This window comes from Hydra vulgaris, chromosome 06, assembly GCF_038396675.1.
Source record: "Hydra vulgaris chromosome 06, alternate assembly HydraT2T_AEP".
In the NCBI taxonomy this organism is placed as follows: Eukaryota; Metazoa; Cnidaria; class Hydrozoa; order Anthoathecata; family Hydridae; genus Hydra; species Hydra vulgaris.
The window spans coordinates 4,774,788-4,800,000 of NC_088925.1; the positions used below are offsets into that span (position 1 = coordinate 4,774,788).

The window sequence follows — 25,213 nt, forward strand, 5'->3', positions numbered from 1 at the left end:
CTTTTTTGTTTGTTTAAAAGATCAATTTTTTAAATTTTTAAAAGAAAATATAAGAAAATGATATTTAGATATGTACTTTATGAAAATGATAAAGTATGTAATTTGCGTAAAAGTAAAACTAGGTAAATGTAAAAATTCTATTTATATAATATATACAAACGTCTGTAAATGTAAATGTCCGCAAGTTAAGTTAATTTCGCAGATTGCACATGTAAGGATCGTGTATGCAATATGTATTATTATGTATAAAATTACAAAATTTAAAACAAGGGGCAAATTAAGTGATTGCGAATTGCAAATTGCTATGGGGCAAAACCATTTTTCATCTTCTTTTCCTGGTTCATATAATTTGCAATCTTTCAAGTTGTCTTTTAATCTTTATCTTGCTTATTAAACTTAAACTTTTCTTTTTCCAGCAACTTCCAACTCTAATAGTTGTTGCTATTAAAGTTAATTTTAATTTCAAAACTTTCATAAAACAGAAAAATAAATGTTATGATTCAATTATATTTTTTTATGTTGACAAAAGTTGTTTCGTTTATTTGTTAAAAACAGGAAATAATTGGAATAAAATTTAAAATGGAATTTTTTGGAAACTTTTATCCTGCTGTTAAAACTGATTTTAAAAAGTATCCTCATAAAAGTCAAGAAGTCTTAAATTTTAATCACATAGAAAGTCAAGATAAAATATCCATATTTTTACACCATTTGCTAAAAGTTATCTAAATATTTGTTACAATGTTATATTTTATATTGTCCTAAATAGTACTTTTAATAATATTTATGTTGTTATAATTCATATAATTATAAGTTTACTTTAAAGTTTTTTTAATAATTAAATAGGAGACCTACCTAAAAAATTTTTTAACTAAATAAAACTCTTTAAAATTAAAATAAACTTTTATGAAGACTTATTACATTTCCTCATGAAGATTTTTTAATATGTTTGTTTGTAGAATACTTTTTCTATAGAATGTTTTTTTTTCACTTTTAACAGCAACAACATCAAATAAAAATATCATGAAACTTCAAAAAAAAAATTAAACTGCCAATAAACAACCCTTGCCATTTATCCCTTCACATTTATGTCCTTTATAGAAATTTACCAAGGTTTTTTGCTATTTATGGTAGAATGTATTAACATTACTATTAACAACAAGGTGTAAATTTGTAAATCAAAATTTGAACTTCTTTTTTTACCAAAGAATGTTTAAGGAGAAGTTGAATTGTTTTAGAAAGCTTAATTGGTTGTAGAAATGTACGATTGGTTATAGAAAAAAATTAATGGTTTTATCAGGAGGGTTTTCTTACTCTATTTAAAAAAATTTTTTTTTTTCTAATTAATTGTAATTATTTCTAAACTTTATTAAAAATTAACAAATAATAAATTTTACCTTTCCATCAGGAGTTCCTGCTGACAAAACAAATGACTCTTCAGGTGATGTTATTTGAATTCCATTTCTTTAAGAAAATAAATGTTGACTGAATCATTTCATGATGGAACTAAAATAATTTTGTTAACTTTTTGAAAAAACATACTGTACTTGATTAGAGTCTGGAACCGAATCAGCCCACAGTGTAATCAGTGGAAAAACTTGAAAACTTCTGTTAAACTGTAATAAATAGACAGAAATTTTAATAATGTAAAGTATTTACAACAATATTAAAATATTTTCAATTAATAATCGAACTTTTTTTTGTGCCTAATTACTGTCAAACAAAGATACATATAATTACTGTGAAACAAAGATACATATAATTACTGTGAAACAAAGATACATATAATTACTGTGAAACAAAGATACATATAATTACTGTGAAATAAAAATACATATAAAGATTTTTGCATTTCGTATTATTATTTTTTTATAAACAACTTCAAAAAAAAAAATTTCTATTATAACTTATTAAAAATTAAAACAAATAAAAAATAAAAAAAGAATCTAAAGCAAAAAACCCTGAAAAACAGCTCAAATAAAATTAATTAAACTTTTAAATATACAAAAAAATTTCAAAAGTAAAAGTGTTAAATGTTAATATCACCATAAAAATGTTGTATACAGTTTAGCAACTTATATAACTAAAAAATATAGGAATACATCATACAATCTTATCTAAATGCTGACCTTTTTTATTAAAAAAAAACTCAAATTAAAAGCAAAACTTTCACAAAGATTTATATTATAAACAACAATAATGATCATGATCATGACAATGATGATGATGATAACCATGATGATAATGTTGAAAATGACATCAATAATGATAATGATGATTATATTATTGATAATGATTATAGTGACAATCATGAAAACACTAATAATAATGATGATAATTTGACTTATTATTACTTTAAAATAATAATACGTGAACATGTACAAAAAAAATTACCTGAACATGTACAAAAACATCATTGCAAAGTATGTATGAGTGACTTGATAACCTAGAAGCTCGTGAGAGAGATAATGGGTCATCTTTACTTGACTTTAAAACTCGTCGTTTTGGATCTCGTAAAACTTCCTTTGAAAATTAACAGTTTTTTATTTATAAAGTTTGAGTAACAAGTAGTCATCACAATCACAATGATTATTATGTTAAATTTAAATGTTAAATAAAAATTGCTAATTATTAAATTAAAACTGTTTAATCAGAAAATGTTGCTTCTTGTTAAGAAACTTATAGTATTACTATAAGAATATATTATCTGTCACTCTCATTCTCTCTCTCTCTCTCTCTCTCTCTCTCTCTCTCTCTCTCTCTCTCTCTCTCTCTCTCTCTCTCTCTCTCTCTCTCTCTCTCTATATATATATATATATATATATATATATATATATATATATATAAATATATATATATATAAATATATATATATATATATGTATATACATATACTCTTTTTACTACTAGTATAATTAAGAACTATTTTAACTTTCATTAGTTATTCTTACAAAGTCAGAAAGGGACATTTGTCACATAAATGCACATATATAAAATACACATTTGTCAACACAATGTTTTACTGTAAGTTTTTTGTGAAATTCATCCCAATACTTTCTTGTGACATTTGCAGAAATCATGCGCTTTGTATTTTTTTCTGAAAACGATAACCAACGTAGGTAAACCTCTTGTAAATGATCATATTCAGAGGAAGTCTATAAAAATTTTTTATAAGATTTAAATAATTAAGAAATTAACAAAAGCATAGACTATTAAAAGTTTATAAAAATACGACTAAAGAAAAAATTTAAAGGAAAAGGTGTGATTCTTTGAATAGCTTAACTCTTAGAAATAGTTAAAATAAACTCTTTGATAAACATAATTTTAAAATTAAAAAAATACCTACTTTAAAAAATGAAGCTACTTGCTTTGCGATATCAGAAAAAACATGACATCTCATTAGAGGAGCTTTTAACAAATTCTCAAAAGATGCAGGTGACTAAAGAAAATAAACATATTAAAAATAAAGAAAAAAAAATGTCAGAACAATAAAATTCAATAGTATTTAAATTTAATGTCAAAAACTGCAAAATTCATATGTTAAATTACTTTATAAAATAATTGCAACACTAATTGACAAAATCATTGTCATCACATAAAAACATTTCTCTTAAAACTGAAAATGTAATTGAAACATTTCATAATATAACTTTATTACAACATTTATGAATAATTTTATTTTAGCAACAGATTAAAATACAAATAAGATACAATAAAAGACTTGGTGTAGTGATATGACAGGTTTTTTAAAACAGCTTTTCTGTATTTTATAACATGCTTGCACTAAAATGTTGTTTTATTTTCATGCTCTCAGCAACATTAACTTATAAAGTAAATGAGTAAGTTCAACGTTATTTGAAAATCCAGTTCAAAAAAGCTGACAAAAATATAACCTTTTTGAAATATAAACCATACTAACTTTTTTGAATTATAAATGCTAAAAATCAGTGTAAAATCATCATCATCATCATCATCATCATCATCATCATCATCATCATCATCATCATCATCATCATCATCATCATCATCATCATCATCATCATCATCATCATCATCATCATCATCATCATCATCATCATCATCATCATCATCATCATCATCATCATCATCATCATCATCATCATCATCATCATCATCACCATCATCATCATCATCATCATCATCACCACCAACACCATATCATTTAGCCAGATGATAGCATCATCTGTTAAAGTTAAACAAAAAGTTTAACTTAATAGAAAAAGTTGGCGGCTAATAAAAAAAGCAATTAAATAGATAAACTAATACATAGAAATGAAGCAATTAAATAGATGATATAATTAATTAATACAATTATCTACAAAGATAAGGAGGTAAAGTAAAAAATATCAGCCTTTAACAATTTTTAGAACAAACAAACTCATCGCCAGTTGTGTATTTTTTTGGCTAGCATGCAAAACACACCCAGCTTAGGCATTTAAATGTTCACATATAAACCATTGGTCATTTTGATATGTTGCATTTTTGTTGCAACATTTTAGACACTACTTGCTTTTTCTTTACATTTTGTCTAACATCATGGGTATGAGACATATTCTTATTCAGGTTTGATTAAACTTAAATGAACTAGATGAACTTATATTTACTTTTTTTATTTGAGTCATTTTTTTAAATCACAATGAGCCGATTTTTTGTTTTCAAACAAAAGTATAAATATTTTTTTGACTTTTTAAAAAAACATCTAAATTTAATCAAAAGATTTTAAAAGGTAATATAAACAAGTATATAATCAAGTAATATATATATAATCATGTTATATAAACGGGCAGATGAGGTTGCATAGGCAAAAGCGAAGGCAATTCAAACAATGTTAAACCTTGTTTTTTTCTTAAGTCTTCCTCGTAATGGTGTCAAAATAAAAATGTTCCAATTTTTTTTTTGTTAATTCACCTTCCCAAGGCCGAAAAAAGCCATTACAGTCAAAGTGGCTGCATTAGTTGTGGTTACCTTGTGAGAAACAAGGTAAGCACTGTACTACCAGGGACCTGGTGGGGATCCAACTTGGAATTAGTTTTTTTTGGTTCTTTAATGTAAATTATTTGATTCTCTTTGAACTCTACCAGAGTTAGTTCAATTTATTTTAGAACAAGCAGTTACCTGCAGACATTAAGAAATGTAAGAGTTTATAATCTTTAAATGAGTTTGTTAGGTTTTGACTTTTCAGTAAACCCCATAGCTATATAATATACTCAGTGCTGGCTGGTGGTGTGTGCGAAGTGTACAATGCACACAGGCAGCAAATTTTAAGATCGACAGTAAATGAAAAATTGCCAAAAAAAAATATGTCGATCTGATAAAAAATGATCAATATTAAGGGTGGCAATTTTTTTTTTGCGAACACTAAGAAATGTTCATGGTTCGTGAGTAATGGTTGTTTTAATTTTGACTACTATTATTGTTTTGGTCATTTTCTGCCATTTTTTAATTTACATTTCTTTTATAAAACCAAGTCTTTAAACATGTGAACTTTAAAAATAAGTAACTTAGTTAATCGTGTTAATGAGAAATTTGAATATATAAATAAATAAAATATTTTATAATTAAAAAGTACCTAAATAATATCAATTATAAATGTTAAAATAATGGACACCTGCCCCAGTAAAATTTTTAGGCGTGCATTAAATTTTTTAAGCTTGAAAATTTTAAATTAGATCATTGTATGCTTGAAGAACATTGTGTGAAAAAATAATTCCTGCCAAATACATAGTTTTGTAAATATTTTACTTTTGTACTAAAAATGTATATATAATTGCAGGGGTGGATCCACGATTTTTTGGTGTTTGAGTTAAATAACTTCTAGGTAAGTTCTATACTCCAAACTTTTGAATGTTTATACTTATGTCATTTAAGGATATTTTGCAAAAAATTGTGCTGCAAAGAGTCTGGGAACAAAAATACTCTAAAAAGCAGAAATTATCCACCCAAACGCGAGGGGAATTAATTTTCCCAAACAGAAAGATTACTTGCTTTAACAAAACTGAAAATTGTACATATTTTTAAAATTTCGTCAAAAAATCATTTGGCATTCAAAAGTTATAACCATATAAAGTTTACAACCCCCTCAAAACGAGGGGGTTGTAAATTTTAATTAGGTATAATTTCTAAACAAATCATTATTTCTCAATGAAATTTTATTACCCTAAAGAAATTTCTTACTTAGTTTAGGATATTAGAATTCATATTTCAAAAACTTGATTTCCCCCACATTTGGGCAGCTGATTTCTAATTTTTAGGGTATTTTTGTTCCCAGGCTCTTTGCAGCACAATTTTTTGCAAAACATCCTTAAATGACATAAGTATGAACACTCAAAGGTTTGGAGCATAGAATTTACCTGGAAGTTATTTAACTCAAACACCAAAAAATTGTGGATTCAGACATATTCATCTAATTTAAATGTTGCAATTAATTCTACATAAATAATGTAATTAATATTTGTGCATTTTTAAATTTGCAAGTATAACATTTTTTAATTCATTATCAAAATGATTTCATGTAATATTGGTAAAGTTTTGAAGTCAGAATGCCATAAAACCTCATATTCTAGAAATAAAGAGATTTTTTTATTACATGACCTCGACACTGATACTCGTCAAAACATTTTATGGAGATCTGAGTTGCAAGCTTGTGAAGAACTATTCAGCATTTGTAATCACCATTTTCACTACTTTGGAAAAAGATTTGAAAAGAAAAATGGCAATTGTTGTGATGTTTATAAAGTGCATAAAAAAAATAAAAGATAATTTGATTTCAAATATATAAATACTATCTGTAAATGTATACAACACATATCTTAAATATACTTTTTTTTAGGTAAATTTATAATATCTTTAATTTTGGCTAGACACTTTGTGACATTAGGGTTAACAGTTTACCTGGGTGGAAATTATGTACTAGCTGTAAATCAAAGGCAATTTTATCAGTAGAACACCTGAGTGAAAATGAAGTAGATAAAGTATTGACAAAAGAAGATGAACCATTTACTCATATTAAATGCGGTAGTGGTGTAGTGGTAAAGCGCTTGCTTCATAAGCGAGAGGTTCCGAGTTCGATCCCCAAAAATAAATTAAAAATTCTCACTTTAACTCCTGAATCTTGGTCTAGAGGTTATGCTTCTAACTACTTTGAAGTTAGAGTGAATGCTATTTGCACAGCATATCATATGAAACAGGAGAGTGGCATACTTTCACTTCCATTGAACAAATTTGGAAAAAGTGTTCTACTTAATGTTGTCTCCATTGTTCAAAGTTTTTATGAAGATGATGAATACTCACAACTAACGTCAGGTGAAAAATATTATGTAAGTGTTCGAAAAAGAAAAAATAACAGAATGTATGTACAAAAACAATTGCTATTGTGTAACCTGAAAGAATCGCAGTCAATTTAAAGTTGTAAATCCAGTCAATTTAAAGTTGTAAATCCAAAGATTAATCTTGGAATTTCTAAATTTTGCAGTCTGCGTCCTAAGTGGTGTGTAAGTGTTGGAGCCTCAGGTGCTCACTCAGTGTGTGTATGTGTTTATCATCAAAATACAGTTCTTCTTTTATACGCAATGTAATAGGATATAACTTATAAATATTTAATGGAAAAGGTTTGTTTTCAGTTATAAGTGTGTTTACTGTATGTTATAAGTTAGGAAATCTAAAAAAAGATATCAGTTTATACGGAAATTAAAATTTGGTATTACTATTACTTTTAATTATTATTATGATTTTAATTATAATTATCATATGATTATAATAGAAAATTTAATAGTAAATAATAATGAATAAACTTATTTTTTAGGTGGTTTGTGACATTTCAAAAAATGAGTGTATGGTTCATAGGTGTTTGAGTTGCCCAGGAACAGATGCCTTACAGTTATTTCTTCTTAAAGAACTTGAAGAACTTGATTTTGATGACGAGTTAAGTTTTAATCAGTGGCAAGGTACTGACAGGACCCAACTAGTCACACAAACTGAAACTGTTGAAACTTATGTAGAGTTAGTAGTGAAGTATATTGATGAAATAACAGCTCACTCATATTTCTAAATGCCAAACAAAGTTTCTTAAAGATTTAAAAATCGTGATTTGTGACTTTGGATCTCATCTTGCACAACAAATTATGAATTTGTTGTGCAAGATGAGATCCAAAGTTATCATTGGTGTAAATCTGGATGCCCTTCATCCAGTTTTTTTATATTATAAAGTAAATGGCATTATTTTACACAAATCATTTTGTTTTATGTCTGAAGATACGATACACAATACCTGTTTTGTCTATTAAATTCAGACTATTTTATGTAATTACAGCAAAGAAACCCTTCCTTTAATTTTCAAGTTGTATTACTTTTCTGATAGATGTGGAGGACAGTTTAAAAATCATAAAAATTTTCTAAATCTATACCATCACTCAGAAGATTTATTGGATGCTGAATGGATATTTTTTGCAACCAGTCATAGCAAATCTTCTTGTGATGCAATAGGTGGTACAGTAAAACGAACAACAGCAAGAGAAAGTTTGCAACGTCCAAAGGAAAATCAAATACTAACAATCAATGCAATGTTTGAACTTTGCACTCAAAAAATGCTCACAATTAAGTTCTTTAAAATTGATAAAGAAACTATGGTTAATGTTAGAGCTACACAAAATAAACAATTTAAGAAGGAAAAACAATATCAGGAAGTCGAGGATTTCACCATTGCATACCAGTTTCAAAAACATCTATGTTATACTAGTAACGATATAAATCCAAAATCTATTAATATAACTAAAAAATCAAGTTAACAAAATTTAAGTTTAATAAATTTTGAGCTAATGCAGAAGTATGAATATTACGCATATACATATGACTTGTTTTGGTGAATGCAGTAGTCGAAGAAAAAGATGAAGAATATAATGATATAAAAATGAAGTTCATGCATCTACACGGTCTATCTGAACAGTTTTTCTGACCGAAAAGGGATGATTAATGTTGGATACCAATCACCAATGTAATAACATTAATAAATATACCAACAGTAATATCAGACAAATATGAACTTTCAAAAAAAATTTTAACAAAATTAATAAGTATATATTTTTAAATCAATAATTTTTATAATGGATAAATTTAAAAAAAATTGTATATCAATTCAAGTATGCATTATTTTTATTTATTTTGAATACTGCGATAAGCGAAATATGCTATATTTGCTTTCATTTAATTTTTAAACTATGTATTTGGCAGAAATGATTTTTTCACACAATGTTCTTCAAACATACAATGATCTAATTTGAAATTTTAAGCTTAAAAAATTTACCGCACACTTAAAAATTTTACTGGGGCAGGTGTCCATTATTTTAACATTTATAATTGATATTTAGGTACTTTTTAATTATAAAATGAGTTTTTTATTTATATATTCAAATTCTTCACATAGAGATTAACTATGTCACTTATTTTTAGAATTCACATATTTAAAGACTTGGTTTTATAAGAGAAAATGTAAATTTAAAAATGGTGGAAAATGACCAAAACAATAATAGTAGTCAAAATAAAAACAACTATTACTCACGAACCATTGGGAGTTAGACCTTGAAATTTTGGGATTTATCTTATTTTATAATGTACTATGGTAAAAATATAAAGAAAATCCAAGGACATAGGGTTGCATTTTTAAAAAAAATTGGTTGTTTCGACGTGGAATTACTCATGTGCTTTTGTTTAGCACCACTTCACTCTATCACCTTTCTCTTTGTTCTATATCACTCTCCTTCATCTCAAGACTGCACTCTTTTTGATGTTTTATCTAATCAAATTGACCAAGCCCTTTCTATTTATCCTTCAGCTAATGTTGTTGTTGTTGGTGACTTAAACGCCTATTACACTGAATGGCTTGGCTCTAGTGTCAGTGACTCTGCAGGATTAAGGCCCATAACTTTTGCCTTCTTTAACCTCTAATACAAATAATTAACTTTCCAACTTGTTTTCCTAACAATCCAAATCATTTACCTTCTCTACTCAACTTATGTCTTAATTCTGATCCTAGTCAGCGCTCAGTTTCTGATTCCAAGTCAGACCTCACTCTAAAGACAAAACTAAATTGCTTCCTAAGAACTTTTTATCAATTTCATCTCTTAAATCTTCTAATCACATTCTACCTGATATAGAAGACAAACAGGTTGATCCATTGTAGGGATTGCATCACGAAATTTGAAATTCGAGAATTCCGGAATTCATTTTCATAATATAGTTTTGAATTTCAAAAATTTAACCAGCGAGTTCCAAAATTAAAATTTACTTTTTCGTGCTCTCTCCAACTTTTAAATTGTGTTTTTGTTTCTGTAAATATAAATATTCTACATTCTAATTTTATGAGAAGAAATAAAGAAAACAATTGTAAATTACAGTTATTCTGCATAATACAAGTAGACATAGAGAAAACATTCCTAAATTGCAGTTAATGATTTCATGTCTTCATTTCATATCCACATATAATTTACTATTTTCAACAGTGTTAAGATTTGCTTATTGGAGTGCGGTGTGTATTGAATTATTTGGATCAATATTTTTTAAATAGGTAAGCAAATAATAGCAGGAATAATAGTTTTAATTTAACAACATTATTTAATAACTATTTCATTTTAATTTTGTTTTGTTTAACAAGTTAAATTATTATCAACAGTATATCCTAAAATCAAATTCAAAGGAAAGTTATTCGGAATACACAAAGCAATGTAAAAATCAAAATTCTGTTTGGATCCATTTTTTAAGAGGATCAAAAAAACTGACAGCAAAATGTAAATATGTTATGAAATAGTAAAAACCACTGGATCAACGACAACACTGCAGCACGCGTTTAAGTACAATACACAATATTATTGTTTTAAAACGGGAAGTCATGCAAGATGGAGGTCCAGTAAGCAGTGCATCGAAAATGATGCTTTTGCCATGTAATCAGCAGTTTTGCTTTGCACATGCGATTTACTGCACATGATATTTAACTGTAATTGATGTTATGAACAATAATTCAAATACAACTGAATTGGTGGCTCACACATATACAGAAAATGTTGGTGTAGAAGATCAAGTAAGTGACTTCGATGAATCGAATGAGGAATACAATGAAGATGAAAATGTTGGCTTCATTAAGGAAGCTGAGTTTGTTGAGACTGAAGAATTTGGATTTAGTTTTCTCATCAAAAAAGTTCGCTTGATTGTAAAGAAATTTCATTTTTCGAAAACATCAAATGATATTCTTCAAGTATACTTGAAACAAGAATTTGGAAAACAATTAAAATTTATTATAGATACTAGAACTAGATGGAATAGCTCAGTCGAAATGCTTAAAAGGTTTAACAAGCTAAAAAGCTGTGTTAGAAAAGCATTGATTGACATTGCATCTGATATCGTTATTCTAGTTGCTGAAATTTTGTTGATTAAAAACATTATCTTTGCACTTCTCCCAGTGAGATAGAGCTAAATTTAAAAAGTTAAATGTGAAATTAAATTCTTTGAAAAGAACGGCATTCGTGTCAAAGTATTAGAGTCCGTCTACTCACATTTGATTTTGATTCCGCCATCGAGCGTGGAGTCAGAGCAAGCCTTCTCAATTGCTTGTAACTTTAGTACAAAAGTTCGAACGAGACTCGGAGACGCAGCTTAAAGTGATCTCTGCTTCCTCAAGGCATATTTTAGGCAAATAAAACAACAATCCTATATTTTTTATTATCAAATGTTATACCATATTAGAATGTTTCTGTACTAATTGAATTTGGCTTAATTTTATGTTTTATTTTTACTTTTAAAGAAAGTATTTTTTATGCAATAAATAACAATGAATTATCTCAAATAAGTTATTTTTAGAGACATATAAAAACTTAAAACATTTTCGGAATTCGACCGAATTCTGAAAAAATTTAATTTCAAATTCCGAATTCCAATTTTTTTTCCATCAAAATTTGCATTCCCTAATCCATTGCTTGGCATTCATGTCACTTAAGCTTTGTATCTAAAGTGATTTCCTGCTTAGATTCTTCTAAATCTTGGCATGCTAGTCTTTTCCATAAGTTTTTTTCTTATGGTGTATCAGGTAACATCTTTAAGATTATTGAATTTTTCCTTACCAATCATTGTATAAAAGTTGTCCTCAATGGACAGCACTCTTCTTCATTTTCTGTAACTTCAGGGGTTCCTCAAGGTTCTATTCATGGTCCAATATTTTTTAATTTACATTAACAATCTCCCAGAAACTCTCACATCTATGGTGGCATTGTTTTCTGATGATATTAATATTTATTCGTGTCTTGATAAGAAGCCAACACTCTCTGATTGCTTGGAGTGGGTATTTAAGCTTGAAAAGGATCTGCTACAGCATGAGGCTCTAAGTGACTGGTAAGCTTTAGCTCAGATAAAACTCAATCAGCTAATTGCTATCCCAACAATCTTAGTCTTTCTATATTTTTGAACGGTAATGTATTCGATGAGGAATACTGTACACATATCTGGAGCTGATCTTTGAATAATGCTCTTTCCTTTTTAGACAAGGCGCAAAATCTCATTGTAAACATGCTCTTGCAGCCTACCTTCAACCATTGTCACATCGTAATACTGCATCCCTTTCAATTTTCTATAAATACTATAATGGCCACTGCTCTAAAGAGCTAACATCTCTTGTGCCGGCTACTAAAATTCTTTCTCATTTTACTCATGATTTAAGTCTCATACAATCGTACAAACATTATAGAACTATATTATTTAAAAAGTTTTTTAATTTATAATGTCAACAACCTCTTTTACAATACTTTAAAGCAATAGAAATTTGTGCAATAAAAAGTGCAATACCACCCATGTCTTTATAAGCATTTATGACTGTTCTATGAAAAATAATTATATAAAAAACTAAACATTTCTTTTCAATCAAAATTTCTTAGGGCTTGCTCTCAGTTTAAAATAATTTGTCAATAAAGACAAAAAAAAATTTTGTACAAAATATTTTTTTTAAGTTAAGTTTTTTTTTAATTTTAATCATCAAAACGGCAAAAAGTGTAGGAAAAAGAAATTTATACTTTTTGGTTTGGGTTTTTCTAATCAAAATATTGCACAATGTGTAGGCATTGTTTCTATGTTTTATGATCAGACCTTTGTATCGAATAATTTTTGCCGACCTCAAAAAGATTGAGGTTGGCAAATTATTGCCGATCTCATTTTTTTATAATTCCTTGGGTTGTATATATATAACCTAAGAATTCCTTTAAAAATAAAAAGAAACCAATAAAAGTAACCTACCAATGCTAAATTTTTTTCTAAATCTTTTGCAATAGATTTATTTTTGGATATAATTGAGCTAAACCAAAACAAATTCAAATTATTTTTACTGTTAAGCAATATTCATACTATTGTAAATCAGATAAAAATAACAACAATAAAGATAAGAATAATGATAAAAATTACTTTATATATATATATATATATATATATATATATATATATATATATATATATATATATATATATATAATATATATTTATAAAATATATATATATAAAATATATATATATAAAATATATATATATATATCTGTACCTCAGAAGTCAAAGGTCGGTTGTCACATTTTAGAAATTGCTCAGGAGAGAGGAAATAGTAAAATAATTGGTCTTTATTGGCTTATTCCTGAAGTTTAAATTTATGTAATATTTTTCATGCTTTATTTAATTTGTCTTGAATTTAATTTAATTAAATACTGAATACACCCAAAAGGTAAACAGTTGTTTCTGGACAACTGACATTTTTCCTTTGAACATTGTGGGGACACCAGACTTTTTATATTGATCTAACTTTGTTTCACATTGTTGTCTTTCTATGAAAAAACTAAAAAGGTCTCAAAAAACTGGACAACCAACCTTTGTCTTCTGAGGTACAGATATATATATATATATATATATATATATATATATATATATATATATATATATATATATATATATATATATATATATATATACACACACACACACATATATATATATACACACACATTTATATATATATATATATATATATATATATATATATATATATATATATATATATATATATATATATATAATAAGTATGTGTATTTATATGCTTCAAAGTCATATGTTGTTGTACATGAATATATACATATATTTTATGTTTGATGACAATCTGTGCAAAAACAGGTCAAAAGATTAAATAGAAAAAAATTTAATTTTTTACACATCTGTAGTTTTATGCTTTATATTTTAAGTGTATATATATTTATGTGTAAATATATATGTATAAGTATGTATATACATATATAATTTTCCATTGTCGGGTCAGTTTTAGGTTGTTTTTTTTAAATTGTTTTAATGACAGGAAAAAGTTTGAAAACTTTAAAAAAAAATTACTTTTTTATTATTTGACAGACTGCCTGTCCTAACAACACCACCAACACTAACTCACTATGCAGCAATTTATCTAAAAATGCTAATTCCGGTAAACGTTTCACACATATTCAAACTATTGATTTTCAAATTGGATTATAAATAAATATAAAATTAAAAAATTAAAAATCAAAACAACATAAAATTAAAATTGGATTTTACAACATGAACTTATTTCTGCTAGAAATAAACAAAATTGACAAATTCGAATTGCAAGCTGCAGAGATATTTTAACTTTTAAAGTCTGTATAACATGCTCACAGTTGTTCAGCCTTCTGTTCTATATGTTCACAAGTTTCACCAGTTATAACTTGTCTATACCAATCTAATTTGCCTATGCCAAACTACCAAACCACCAGTAATAGCAACTTATCCACACAAACCGGCCAATCAGTTTCTAAATCAATCAGATCACAATCAATCAGTTTCAATCAGTAATTGTGATAAACCCGAAAGAAAAAATTGATCTACTTCGAACAGCTATTCAAGAAAAAAAGAAATTGTTTTCTTGAAGAGGCAATCCAAAAGGTTAGAATAAAAATGCAACAAGTTAAAATAATCAATGGTTTACATGCAAAAATTCAACATGTCAGGTCTGAGTGTGCTTTGCATACACTTTTATTTACATTTAATCTATTTAACTACTCTGTTTCTATTGTTTAACTTTAGTTGTATGGCTAATTAAAAAATTACATGGCTAATTAAAAAATCGTATGGATAAAACTTAAAAAGTCATTCGTTGTATAATAGAACTTTTTTTTGTTAAGTCTAAATACTTGTAACTTAAAAACTAAACAAAATTGTAAAATAAAATTTACATATTCTTGTAAAGCCAATGTTTCTTAATAAATATATGTAAAAAAAAATATATCAAAATCATTTTCTGAAAAACAATTAATCAATTAATTCAACATTTACTCTAACATGCATTTACTCTATACATAAATAATGCCACCTCCAATTCAGTTATTTTATTATGACATCATCAATTTTATGTGCAGCTAAATCCGAATTTAAGGAGATATATATATATATATATATATATATATATATAAATGGCAAATAAATTTTTTTTTGTGTGTGCATAAAACCACTTAAACTAACACTACTGACGACACATTGAAAGGCCTCAAGTGCTAAATATATTTTGTAATATTTTGTTACAAATCTTTTCATAAATAAAATCTTTTTTTGAAGTTCTTATTTTGCTTGACATACATTTTTCATTGTATTGGTTAAATTATATTAATGGTTATATATATATATATATATATATATATATATATATATATATATATATATATATATATATATATATATATATATATATACATATATATATATATATATATATATATATATATATATACATATATATATATATATATATATATATATATATATTTATATATATAAATATATATATATATATATATATATATATATATATATATATATATATATATATATATATATATATATATATATACACTCTTGCATGGTCGTTTTTAATTTTACCATTACCAGGTTTCTTTTTTGGTTGTTTTTTTTTTTAAATTATTTTAAAAGACAAGAAAAACTCTTTTTTTTTTTTTATTTGATAGTTTGCCTGCCCTAACCAAACCCTCAGTCGATGTAGGGGCACTTCCTTGTAGCAGCAGGCTATAAGATAGCTGATGTAGCAACACTCCTTTGTAGCAGCAGGCTATAAGATAGCCGATGTAGCATCACTCTGCGCATGTTATACAGTAAAAAAATAAAAATTCATGTTTTTATTTTTAAAAGAATAAAATAAAAACATTCAGAATAATTTTAAAAACATTCAGAATGTTTTTAAAAACATTCTAGTCTTTTAATTTGCATTTTTGTGGTTTTTTAAAAAATTATTAAATTTAATTAGTTTCCTTAATTAAACTAATGCTTTTTTTAATAATCTAACCTTAATCAGTTTACTTAATCTTAACCTTTGTCAGTTTACTGTAAACAAGCTAACAGCTGTTTATTTACCACAAATGGTATATTTATCGCCTTTACTATAGGTGTATATATATATATATATATATATATATATATATATATATATATATATATATATATATAAAATAAACATACATATTACCTTGCAGCTTTATTGCATACATGTAAAAGTCCAACTGCAAGTGCATCAGAATAGCAAATGGAATACCTAAATTTTTCAAACTTTGTTAAAAATTGAAAATATGTAATAATATATATAATAAATATAATATATAATAATATATAACAATAAATATTGTAAAATGTATTACAATAAACAATATAAAATGAGTGTGTGCAAATATAGCTAGATAATTTTTTAACTTTTTCTTGTTATTTAATATATTACATCTGTATTTACATACTATGCATATGCATGTGTACTTTCTAAATATATATATATATATATATATATATATAAAATATGTGTGTATGTGTGTGTTGGGGGAGGGGGGGGGAGGGTGAATGGAATATTTATTAATTTTTTCTTTTTTTGTGAATTCCAAAGCCTATTTGAACCCACTCCCCTTGTTTATTTATTTTGAAGAAATGAAAAAATAGTTTTGCAATTTTTTAAGTGTATAGTAAGTAAATATTAATTTGAAGATTATATTTATATATAAAATAGGGTTTCCAATCGGTTTTAACCGATAACTGAAAACCACAGTTTTTTGGCAAAACTGATATAAATGAAAACCGTCGATTTTCAAAAACGTTTTTGGCGGTTTTTTTTGTATAATATCATTTGAATGTTTATTTATTATAGAAAGGTATAAAAAATCAAATTTGTAAGTAACAAAATTTTTACTTTATTATTTAGATTGTATTTTGCTGGAAAGCTTAACATGTCTTTTCATTTTCAAAATTATTTAACTATTCTAAAAAAAAAATTTGAATATCAAATGAAACACGCAAATATATTTTAATATTAAGTATTTGAATACTCAAATAGGATGACCTATTCTTTATATAACGATTTTTGTTTCTTAAAAAAACATACAGATATTTTTAGTGTGTAGTTTGGTTCAACAAAATATTGATGTATAGGTATACCTATACGTCAATATATAAATAATTAACAGAAACATTATCATGAATTATTTTTATTACATATATGTAATAAAAATAATTCACAACAATGTTTCTATCAATTATTTATATTTTGAAAATATATTTATCTTCCAGATAAATCATGTCATCAGTTTGGAAATTTGCTGCCCGGCGTTCCAATTTCAAATTCAAGAAATCATGTCATCAGTTTGGAAATTTGCTGCCCGGCGTTCCAATTCCAAATTCAAGAAATGTTGAAGGCATCTGTAACAGACACAGTTCTGTTGTAATATGCTCCGATAGATCCACAACTACTTTGTGGAATCATATTTTGCATTATGGAACTACTATTAATAGTCCTTCAAATGGAGAATATGCTTTTAACTTTTTTTTCTTCCTCTCTTTCTCACATTTCACTTCACTCTCTTTCATTTCAATATTGTTCATTCGTTATAAACACTTTATACTTTTTGTTGCTTTTTTTGTGTTGTGTTTTTGTTTGTTACGTCTTTTTTGTATCTGATGATGAAGTTTTATAACAGCCATAATATTATTGCTTGATTTTAATTGTTATTATTATAATTGTCTTTGTTATTTTTATTAATATTTTCTATTGTATTACTGTTATTGTTATGTAAACTCTTTCATCATTATTATATATTGTGTTATTACATATTATTAACACATATTATTTTAACTGTAAGATTATTAGGTGTATTTTATAATTTCATTGTTTTTTTAATTTTTTAATTTTTTTTAACTGTGTTAATTTATGTTTTGTATTATTTAATAATATTGTTGTTGTTGATTTTATTTTTTGTTTATATTATTTAGGTGTCACTACTTTGACTAGCTTTTAACTATATGACACTTAACCTGATTTGTAAAATTATAATTAAATTTGTAATTTTTAAAGGTTAAATAAATGAATGAAAAGAACAAGCAGCTGCTCAAATCCACCACCGGAAACCATAACTCAAAACCACCATCGGGCTGTTGAAAAGAAATTGTAGCTGATCTAGCTATAGACAGTGTTTCAATAAAAACTAACAACAAATTTATTAGTACATTGATTTAACAAAGTGGAAATTATCTTCCTAAAGGTTCAACAACAGTAATAAATTTAATCAATCAAGATTTTTCTGATATAAAGGAAGTGATGAAACAAGAAACTATCAAAAAAATTCATTAGGATCATAGGATTTATGGTTCCAGTCCAGCTGAAAGTTTAATACAAAATATTAAGTATCATTTGAATTTATTTGGTGTTTGTATGGAAAGAAATGTAGTAGGCTCTACTCAAGATGGTGCAGCAATCAACAAGAAGCTCATGCAATTAACGGACATTATTGATCAGTTTTGCTTTAATCATGCAGTTTATCTTGGCGTATGCGACACATTATACAAGAAAAATAAAGACACAAACATACCAATTCCCAAGGAATCGGACAGTGATTCCGAAGAGTATGAACATAAAATTTACAATGATGATTTTAGTTTTGAATCCTGAAATTTTGATAAATGCACAAAAAGTAGTGAAATTCATATAAATTTTATCAGTTCGTAATCAAATTTTTCAGATGAAAATTACTGAGGAATTCGGTAAAGAAATCAAACTGCATCTGAATGTTCGTTACCGTTAGAACTCACTTTTTTCAATGACTGCGCCTTTGTTAAAAACTAAGAAACGTTTATTCCAGATATTTACTGAATTAAATGCTCTTAACATAATTAAGCTAGATTTTGAGTCATTAGCTTCATTACACGCTGCATTAGAGCCAGTAAAACTAGCAGAGGAATTCCTTAGCAGAGAAGATGCAAAGTTATTGACAGCAGATACCGTTCTTGAATTCATGCTTACAAAATTTTATTGCATGAATACAGAAATCGCATCTTTATTGCACTTAAATTTAAAAAAGCACGTCGATGAAAGAATTAATAGAAATGTTATGCAGTTTACATCTAATGATGAAGAGCCATTACTAACTGAAGCACCATGTATAAAATCGGAAAGTTCACCTGTTTCTCTTAAGGATGAAATATACGTTCTTTTCAATGAAGATAGCATCACACACTTGCCCAAATCTAGTAATCAATTCAAATGACTTAAGCAAGAGTTATTGTTGTATCGAAATACGGGCAAAAGAACAAAAGAACAGAAAATCTTAAAAAAATTTACAATACAATTCTCTCTATAAAGCCCACGTCAACAGATGTCGAAAGCATTTTTTCGAGCTGCACTAGTTTCTGCAAAAAAATCAGATCACGGTTATCTGATAAATCGTGAAAATCTACAGTTTTACAGCTTTGTTACAATAAAAATAAGCCATTATAATTTTTATTTCGAAATATAAACATAATGTTAGAACTCTTTGTTTAAATAACTTTTTTATTAAACAATGCAAGATAAACTTACATAAGCTTTATTATTTAACAAGAAAAACCGAAAACCACAGTTAACCGCAGTTTTTTTTTTATTAAAACCGAATTTGCGGTTTTTTATATATGCGGTTTTTGGAAACCCTATACAAAAATATTTTAGAATATATATAAATATATAGATACACAAATTTTTATTTCATGCTTTTAAATACAAGACATTGCCTGCTACATGAATACCATTCTGCAAGAATACCATTTAAAATCTTAGTGGCGAGTAGCTAAGGCTTGTGTCACATCTCACAGCATAAAATTGGTTAATATGTTTTAATGAAAATAACTATGTATTGGAAGATGAGCCCAAACACCTTCTGTTAGATCATAGTCGTTTAAAGGAGCTAATTAAACACAACCCACAACATAATGAGAATTGCTTAACAAGCAACCTTGGATGTTACAATTATTTCTTGTCATTTGAATCAGCTTAGTTATATTTTGAACCTAGGCATTTGATTGATGACTTGATTTTAAATCAGCAAAATTTTAAAGTTTATGTACTTTATATCTAAAAGCAAACTCTGTATAGTTTGGTTAACAATGTTATTTCACATGTTGGGAAGTATCATATTTTTTATGTTAATCACACCAAAAAACACCAATAGTTTCATTGAATTGAAAAGCTAACACAGACTTCAAAATCTGAAATTCACCCAAAGAAGATAATGCTTTCAGTGTGGTGGGCCCTACCTGGTATTGCACATTGGAAATTGCTTTTTACCAATACAGCTGTCATTACAGAGGTCTACTGTGCAGATAAGCTTAAGAAAAAACTCTCAACTAATCATCCATGGCAACATAAAATTCACAGAACATCCATTCTTTCCATCCATGTTGGCAGACAATATGGAGCATATGTAATTAAAAAATATAGAGCATATATAACTAATATTTGAGCATAATGAATATAATTAAGTTTTATATGTTTATTTCTTATTAACAAAATATTAAAAAATCAAGTGTCTAATTATATTTGCATACACTCATTCAACCCCCAGAATTAAGGTCAGCATTTGGCAATCCTGACCTGAAAGTGTTTGAGGTTGGCAAAAAATTGCTGACCTCGTTTCTATGTTTTAGGGTAAGACCTTTATATCAAATAATTTTTGCCGACCTGATGCAGACCTCTAAAAGATTGAGATCGACAAATTATTGACAAACTGACTTTTCCTAATTCTGAGGGTTGCTTGTTACAACTTAAAATTCCAAATAAAAATTTAAAATTTAAATTCCAATCTAATCTTTTAATTTAAGTACTCTTTAAAAGAAATTTTTAAAAATCAGTTTTACTTTTAATAAAGATTAAAAAAGAAAGTATTAAAAATAAGAATACGTAGAAAAGTCAATAACATTTTAAATATTGTCAAACATTTAAAACATTCAGAAAATTACCTGTCATAGACTGCTCGAAAACTGTCAGAAAATAAATAAGAAAAAAGTTCTTTAGTGGGCAAGCTCCATCTAATAACTTCGGTGAGCTGTGAGAGTTCAGTAGAGGTTGCATTCAACAAATCGACGAAGGAGTCAACAATATGAAGCAATGCTTCCCCACCAACAAGTTTTGTGATTTGTCCCCAAGACTCTGTAACAAATTAGTTTACTCATTTATAATCAACACATTTGTTCATAAATCTAGTCATATATTATATAGAAAATCATAAAAAGAAAGAATACTAAAAGAGAAAAAAAAATTCGAATCATTTTGGTCTTCCAAATGTAAATACATACTGCGTATATATATTTGTGCGTATATCACATAAGAAATGATTGCTGCCCCAGCCCAAATCCTCAGTCGGTGTAGCAGCAATCCTTTGTGGCAACAGGCTATTTTAGTGTGATGTCAGACATGTTATTTAAACAAGTATATAAGCATATGTATATACATATAATTTATAAGTCTGACTTATAAATATAATTTATAAGTCAGACTTATAAATTACATGTATATAAAATAAATTAAATATATATAAAAGTCAGATCAGGTTATCCAGCTACTGGTAACATGTAACCCAGTACAATCTGCTTCATGTCCTGCTGCCTTGTAGGATACGCCATTTTAGGCAAGAGCTAGGAGGTGCCAACTCCAACTTAAAACACCCCCTGCCTTGAGGCTCTTGGTTGAGTAAAGGCTAGATGGTGTCTCGATAAAAAAACTCATCTTGGGCAGATGTTAAATGCACCCGGCTATTATCTTGTAGAAGGCCTCCTAGGCAAAGACTTAAGGGGTAAACAGATTCTATCTGTTGACCAGCCTTGCACCCCTTCTTCATCTATTAGGCTGGCGAAGATGTATTTTTAATACATTGCTTCCAGTTTAGGATGCTGAATGCTGGATCTTCTTGACTCAATGCATGGATTTTGCTTGTGTCTCTGTTTTTATGACTAGGCAACTCGATCTATTATCTCCTAATGAGGGTACAGCTCTAAAACTCAGTTTTATGGTTCTGAGGCCGGCTGGTAGTCAGGTTTCCTGAAATCTGTGGTAGCTCTCAGTGAGGCTGATTCCATCAACAGCTGAAAAATATCAAAGTATTAACAGTGCCATGTTGCGCATGGATGGTGTCCCTGTTTGTACTTTTGGTGTGCATTGCGGAGGCCACATTTGGAGCCCTTTGTTATGGCTTAGGGTTTATTAGTAGTAATGAGGCAATTGCTTGGGCTATTAAACGGTGTTCTGAGTACTATTTATGCTTTGAGTCAAGTTCTTCAATCTAATTTAAAAATGAATAAAGTCACAAAAACTATAAAACACAAAAAACCATCATCATCACCAAGTTTTTAAACCTATCATTCACTAATATTCGTGGTCTTCGAAGTAACTTTTCTTCTAATGAGTCTTATCTCTTGCATAGTTCACAAGACCTACTTGCTCTTTGTGAGACTAATTTGAGTTCAGCTGTCTCATCTTGTGATCTTAGTGTTGATGGTTATCGTCCTTTAATTCGCAAAGACTCCAACAAACACATGCTTGGCCTGGGCATTTACATTCGTGAGGATTCACTCATTTGTCATGAAACTAAATTTGAATCCACAGACTATTCTTTCATGTGCTTTCGTTTAGCACCACTTCACTTGTTATTTCTGATCATATTGACCAAACCCTCTCTCTTTATCCATCAGCTAATATAGTTGTTGTTGGTGACTTTAATGCTCACCACTCTAAATGGCTTGGCTCTAGTGTCAGTAATTCGGCAGGCATTAAAGCCCACAGCTTTTGCCTTTCTCAATCCCTAACTCAAATAGCCAATTTTCCAACTCGCTTTCCTGACAACCCAAATTATTTACCTTCTCTACTCGACTTATGTCTTGTTTCTGATCCTAGTCAGTGCTCAGTTTCTCCACATTCAACCTTAGGTGCTTCTGATCACAAATTGATCTCTTTAAAACTAATATCTCATTATTCTTCATCACCTGAATCCCCCTATTACCGAACCTCTTACAACTACAGTAAAGCTGACTGGGATTCTTTCCGTGATTTTCTTCGTGATGGCCCTTGGGTAGAAATCTTTTGTCTTCCTGTCGACAAATATGCTTCTTACATAACTTCGTGGATTCAGGCTGGCATGGAATCTTTTGGTTCCCTCTCAATGATTCCAGGTCAAGCCTCGCTCTCCTCCATGATTTTGCTCACACTGTGCTGCTACGATTGCCAATCGAACCCATTACTTCCATATTTATCAGCATAACAATTCTCCAGAAAACAGACGTCTGTTTATTACTGCTAGAAACAATTATAAAAAAGTTTTGTCTAACGCCAAAACCTGCTATTTTCAGGTCATGAAATCTTGTATCTCATCTAAAAAATTAGGCTCTCGTGACTTCTGGAGAATCTTTAATAACATCAATAATAAGGGAAAATCTTTAATTCCACCTCTCTTGTATGGTTCAGACTTTGTCACCTCACCTAAACACAAAGCTGAATTGTTTGCTGAAAACTTTTCATCAATATCATCTCTTGATTCCACTAGTTGCATTCTACCTGATATTGCCAACAAACAGGTTGATCCATTGCTTGACATTCGTATCACTCCAGCTTCTGTATCTAAAGTGATTTCCTGCCTAGACTCTTCTACAGCTTGTGGCCCGGACAACATACCTGTTATAGTCTTGCAGAAGTGTTCTCCGGAGCTGTCGTCTATACTCTCAAAACTATTCAACAAGTGCTTATCAGTCTTGTTTTCCAGCCTGCTGGAAAGTGGCATCTGTTATCCCTATCTTCAAAAATTCTGGAGAGCAATCTGATTCATCTAACTACTGTCCCATTAGTCTTCTTCCTATTACAAGCAAGGTTTTTGAATCTTTAATTAACAAACACTTAATTTCTCATCTTGAATCTAATTACTTACTTTCTGACCATCAATATGGATTTCGATCTTCTCAATCTACAGCTGATTTGCTAACAGTAATAACTGATAGGTTCTATCTTGCATTAGATAAAGGTGGAGAGGTTAAGGCCATCGCTCTCAACATTTCAAAAGCTTTTGATAAAGTTTGGCATGCGGTCTTCTCCATAAGCTTTCTTCTTATGGTGTATCCGGGAACATCTTAAAGATTATTGAATCCTTCTTTTCCAATCATAGTATAAAAGTTGTCCTCGATGGACAGCACTCTTCTTCTTAATCTGTAACTTCAGGGGGTTCCTCAAGGTTCTATCCTTGGACCTATACTCTTTTTAATTTACATTAAGGATCTTTCAGATATTCTCACATCTAAGGTGGCATTGTTTGCTGATGATACTACCATTTATTCTTGTCATGATAAGAAACCAACACCCTCTGATTGCTTGGAGGGGATATTTGAGCTTGAAAAGGATCTCACTTCTGCTACAGCATGGGGCTCACAGTGGCTGGTGAACTTTAATTCAGATAAAACTCAATTTTTTTCAGCCAATCGTTATCGCAATAATTTAGATCTTCCTATATTTATGAACATTGATGTACTCGATGAGTCACCTACTCTTCATCTTCTAGGATTAACTCTTACTTCCAATCTTTCTTGGAAACCATAAATCAAATCAGTTGCAAATTACCATCTGCTAAGGTTGCATCTCTTTATCGAGCTCGTCACTTTCTTACTTCGGATTCTATTCTCTATCTCTATAAATCTCAAATCCGGCCTTGTATGGAATACTGCTGCCTTATCTGGGGCCAATGGTGCCCTTTCTCTTTTAGGCAAGGTGCAAAAACGCATTGTAAACATAGTTGGACCTGCTCTTGCAGTCAACCTCCAACCATTGTCACATTGTTGTAATGTTGCTTCTCTTTCT

The 25,213-nt window shown here is 28.2% G+C and overlaps 1 protein-coding gene across 1 annotated transcript in view; it reads right to left on the bottom strand.

The window, feature by feature from the left end:
• Window positions 1-25,213, bottom strand: part of LOC100205079 (alsin) — a 97,372-nt gene that overhangs the window by 22,727 nt on the left and 49,432 nt on the right. Inside the window, exons 9-16 of the mRNA XM_065799037.1 lie at window positions 21,340-21,529; window positions 16,565-16,630; window positions 13,285-13,342; window positions 3,344-3,436; window positions 3,021-3,152; window positions 2,392-2,520; window positions 1,540-1,613; window positions 1,395-1,461 (exon numbers count right to left, since the gene is read on the bottom strand). Of these exons, the coding sequence (XP_065655109.1) occupies window positions 1,395-1,461; window positions 1,540-1,613; window positions 2,392-2,520; window positions 3,021-3,152; window positions 3,344-3,436; window positions 13,285-13,342; window positions 16,565-16,630; window positions 21,340-21,529 (809 nt within the window). The remainder of the gene's footprint in view (window positions 1-1,394; window positions 1,462-1,539; window positions 1,614-2,391; window positions 2,521-3,020; window positions 3,153-3,343; window positions 3,437-13,284; window positions 13,343-16,564; window positions 16,631-21,339; window positions 21,530-25,213) is intronic.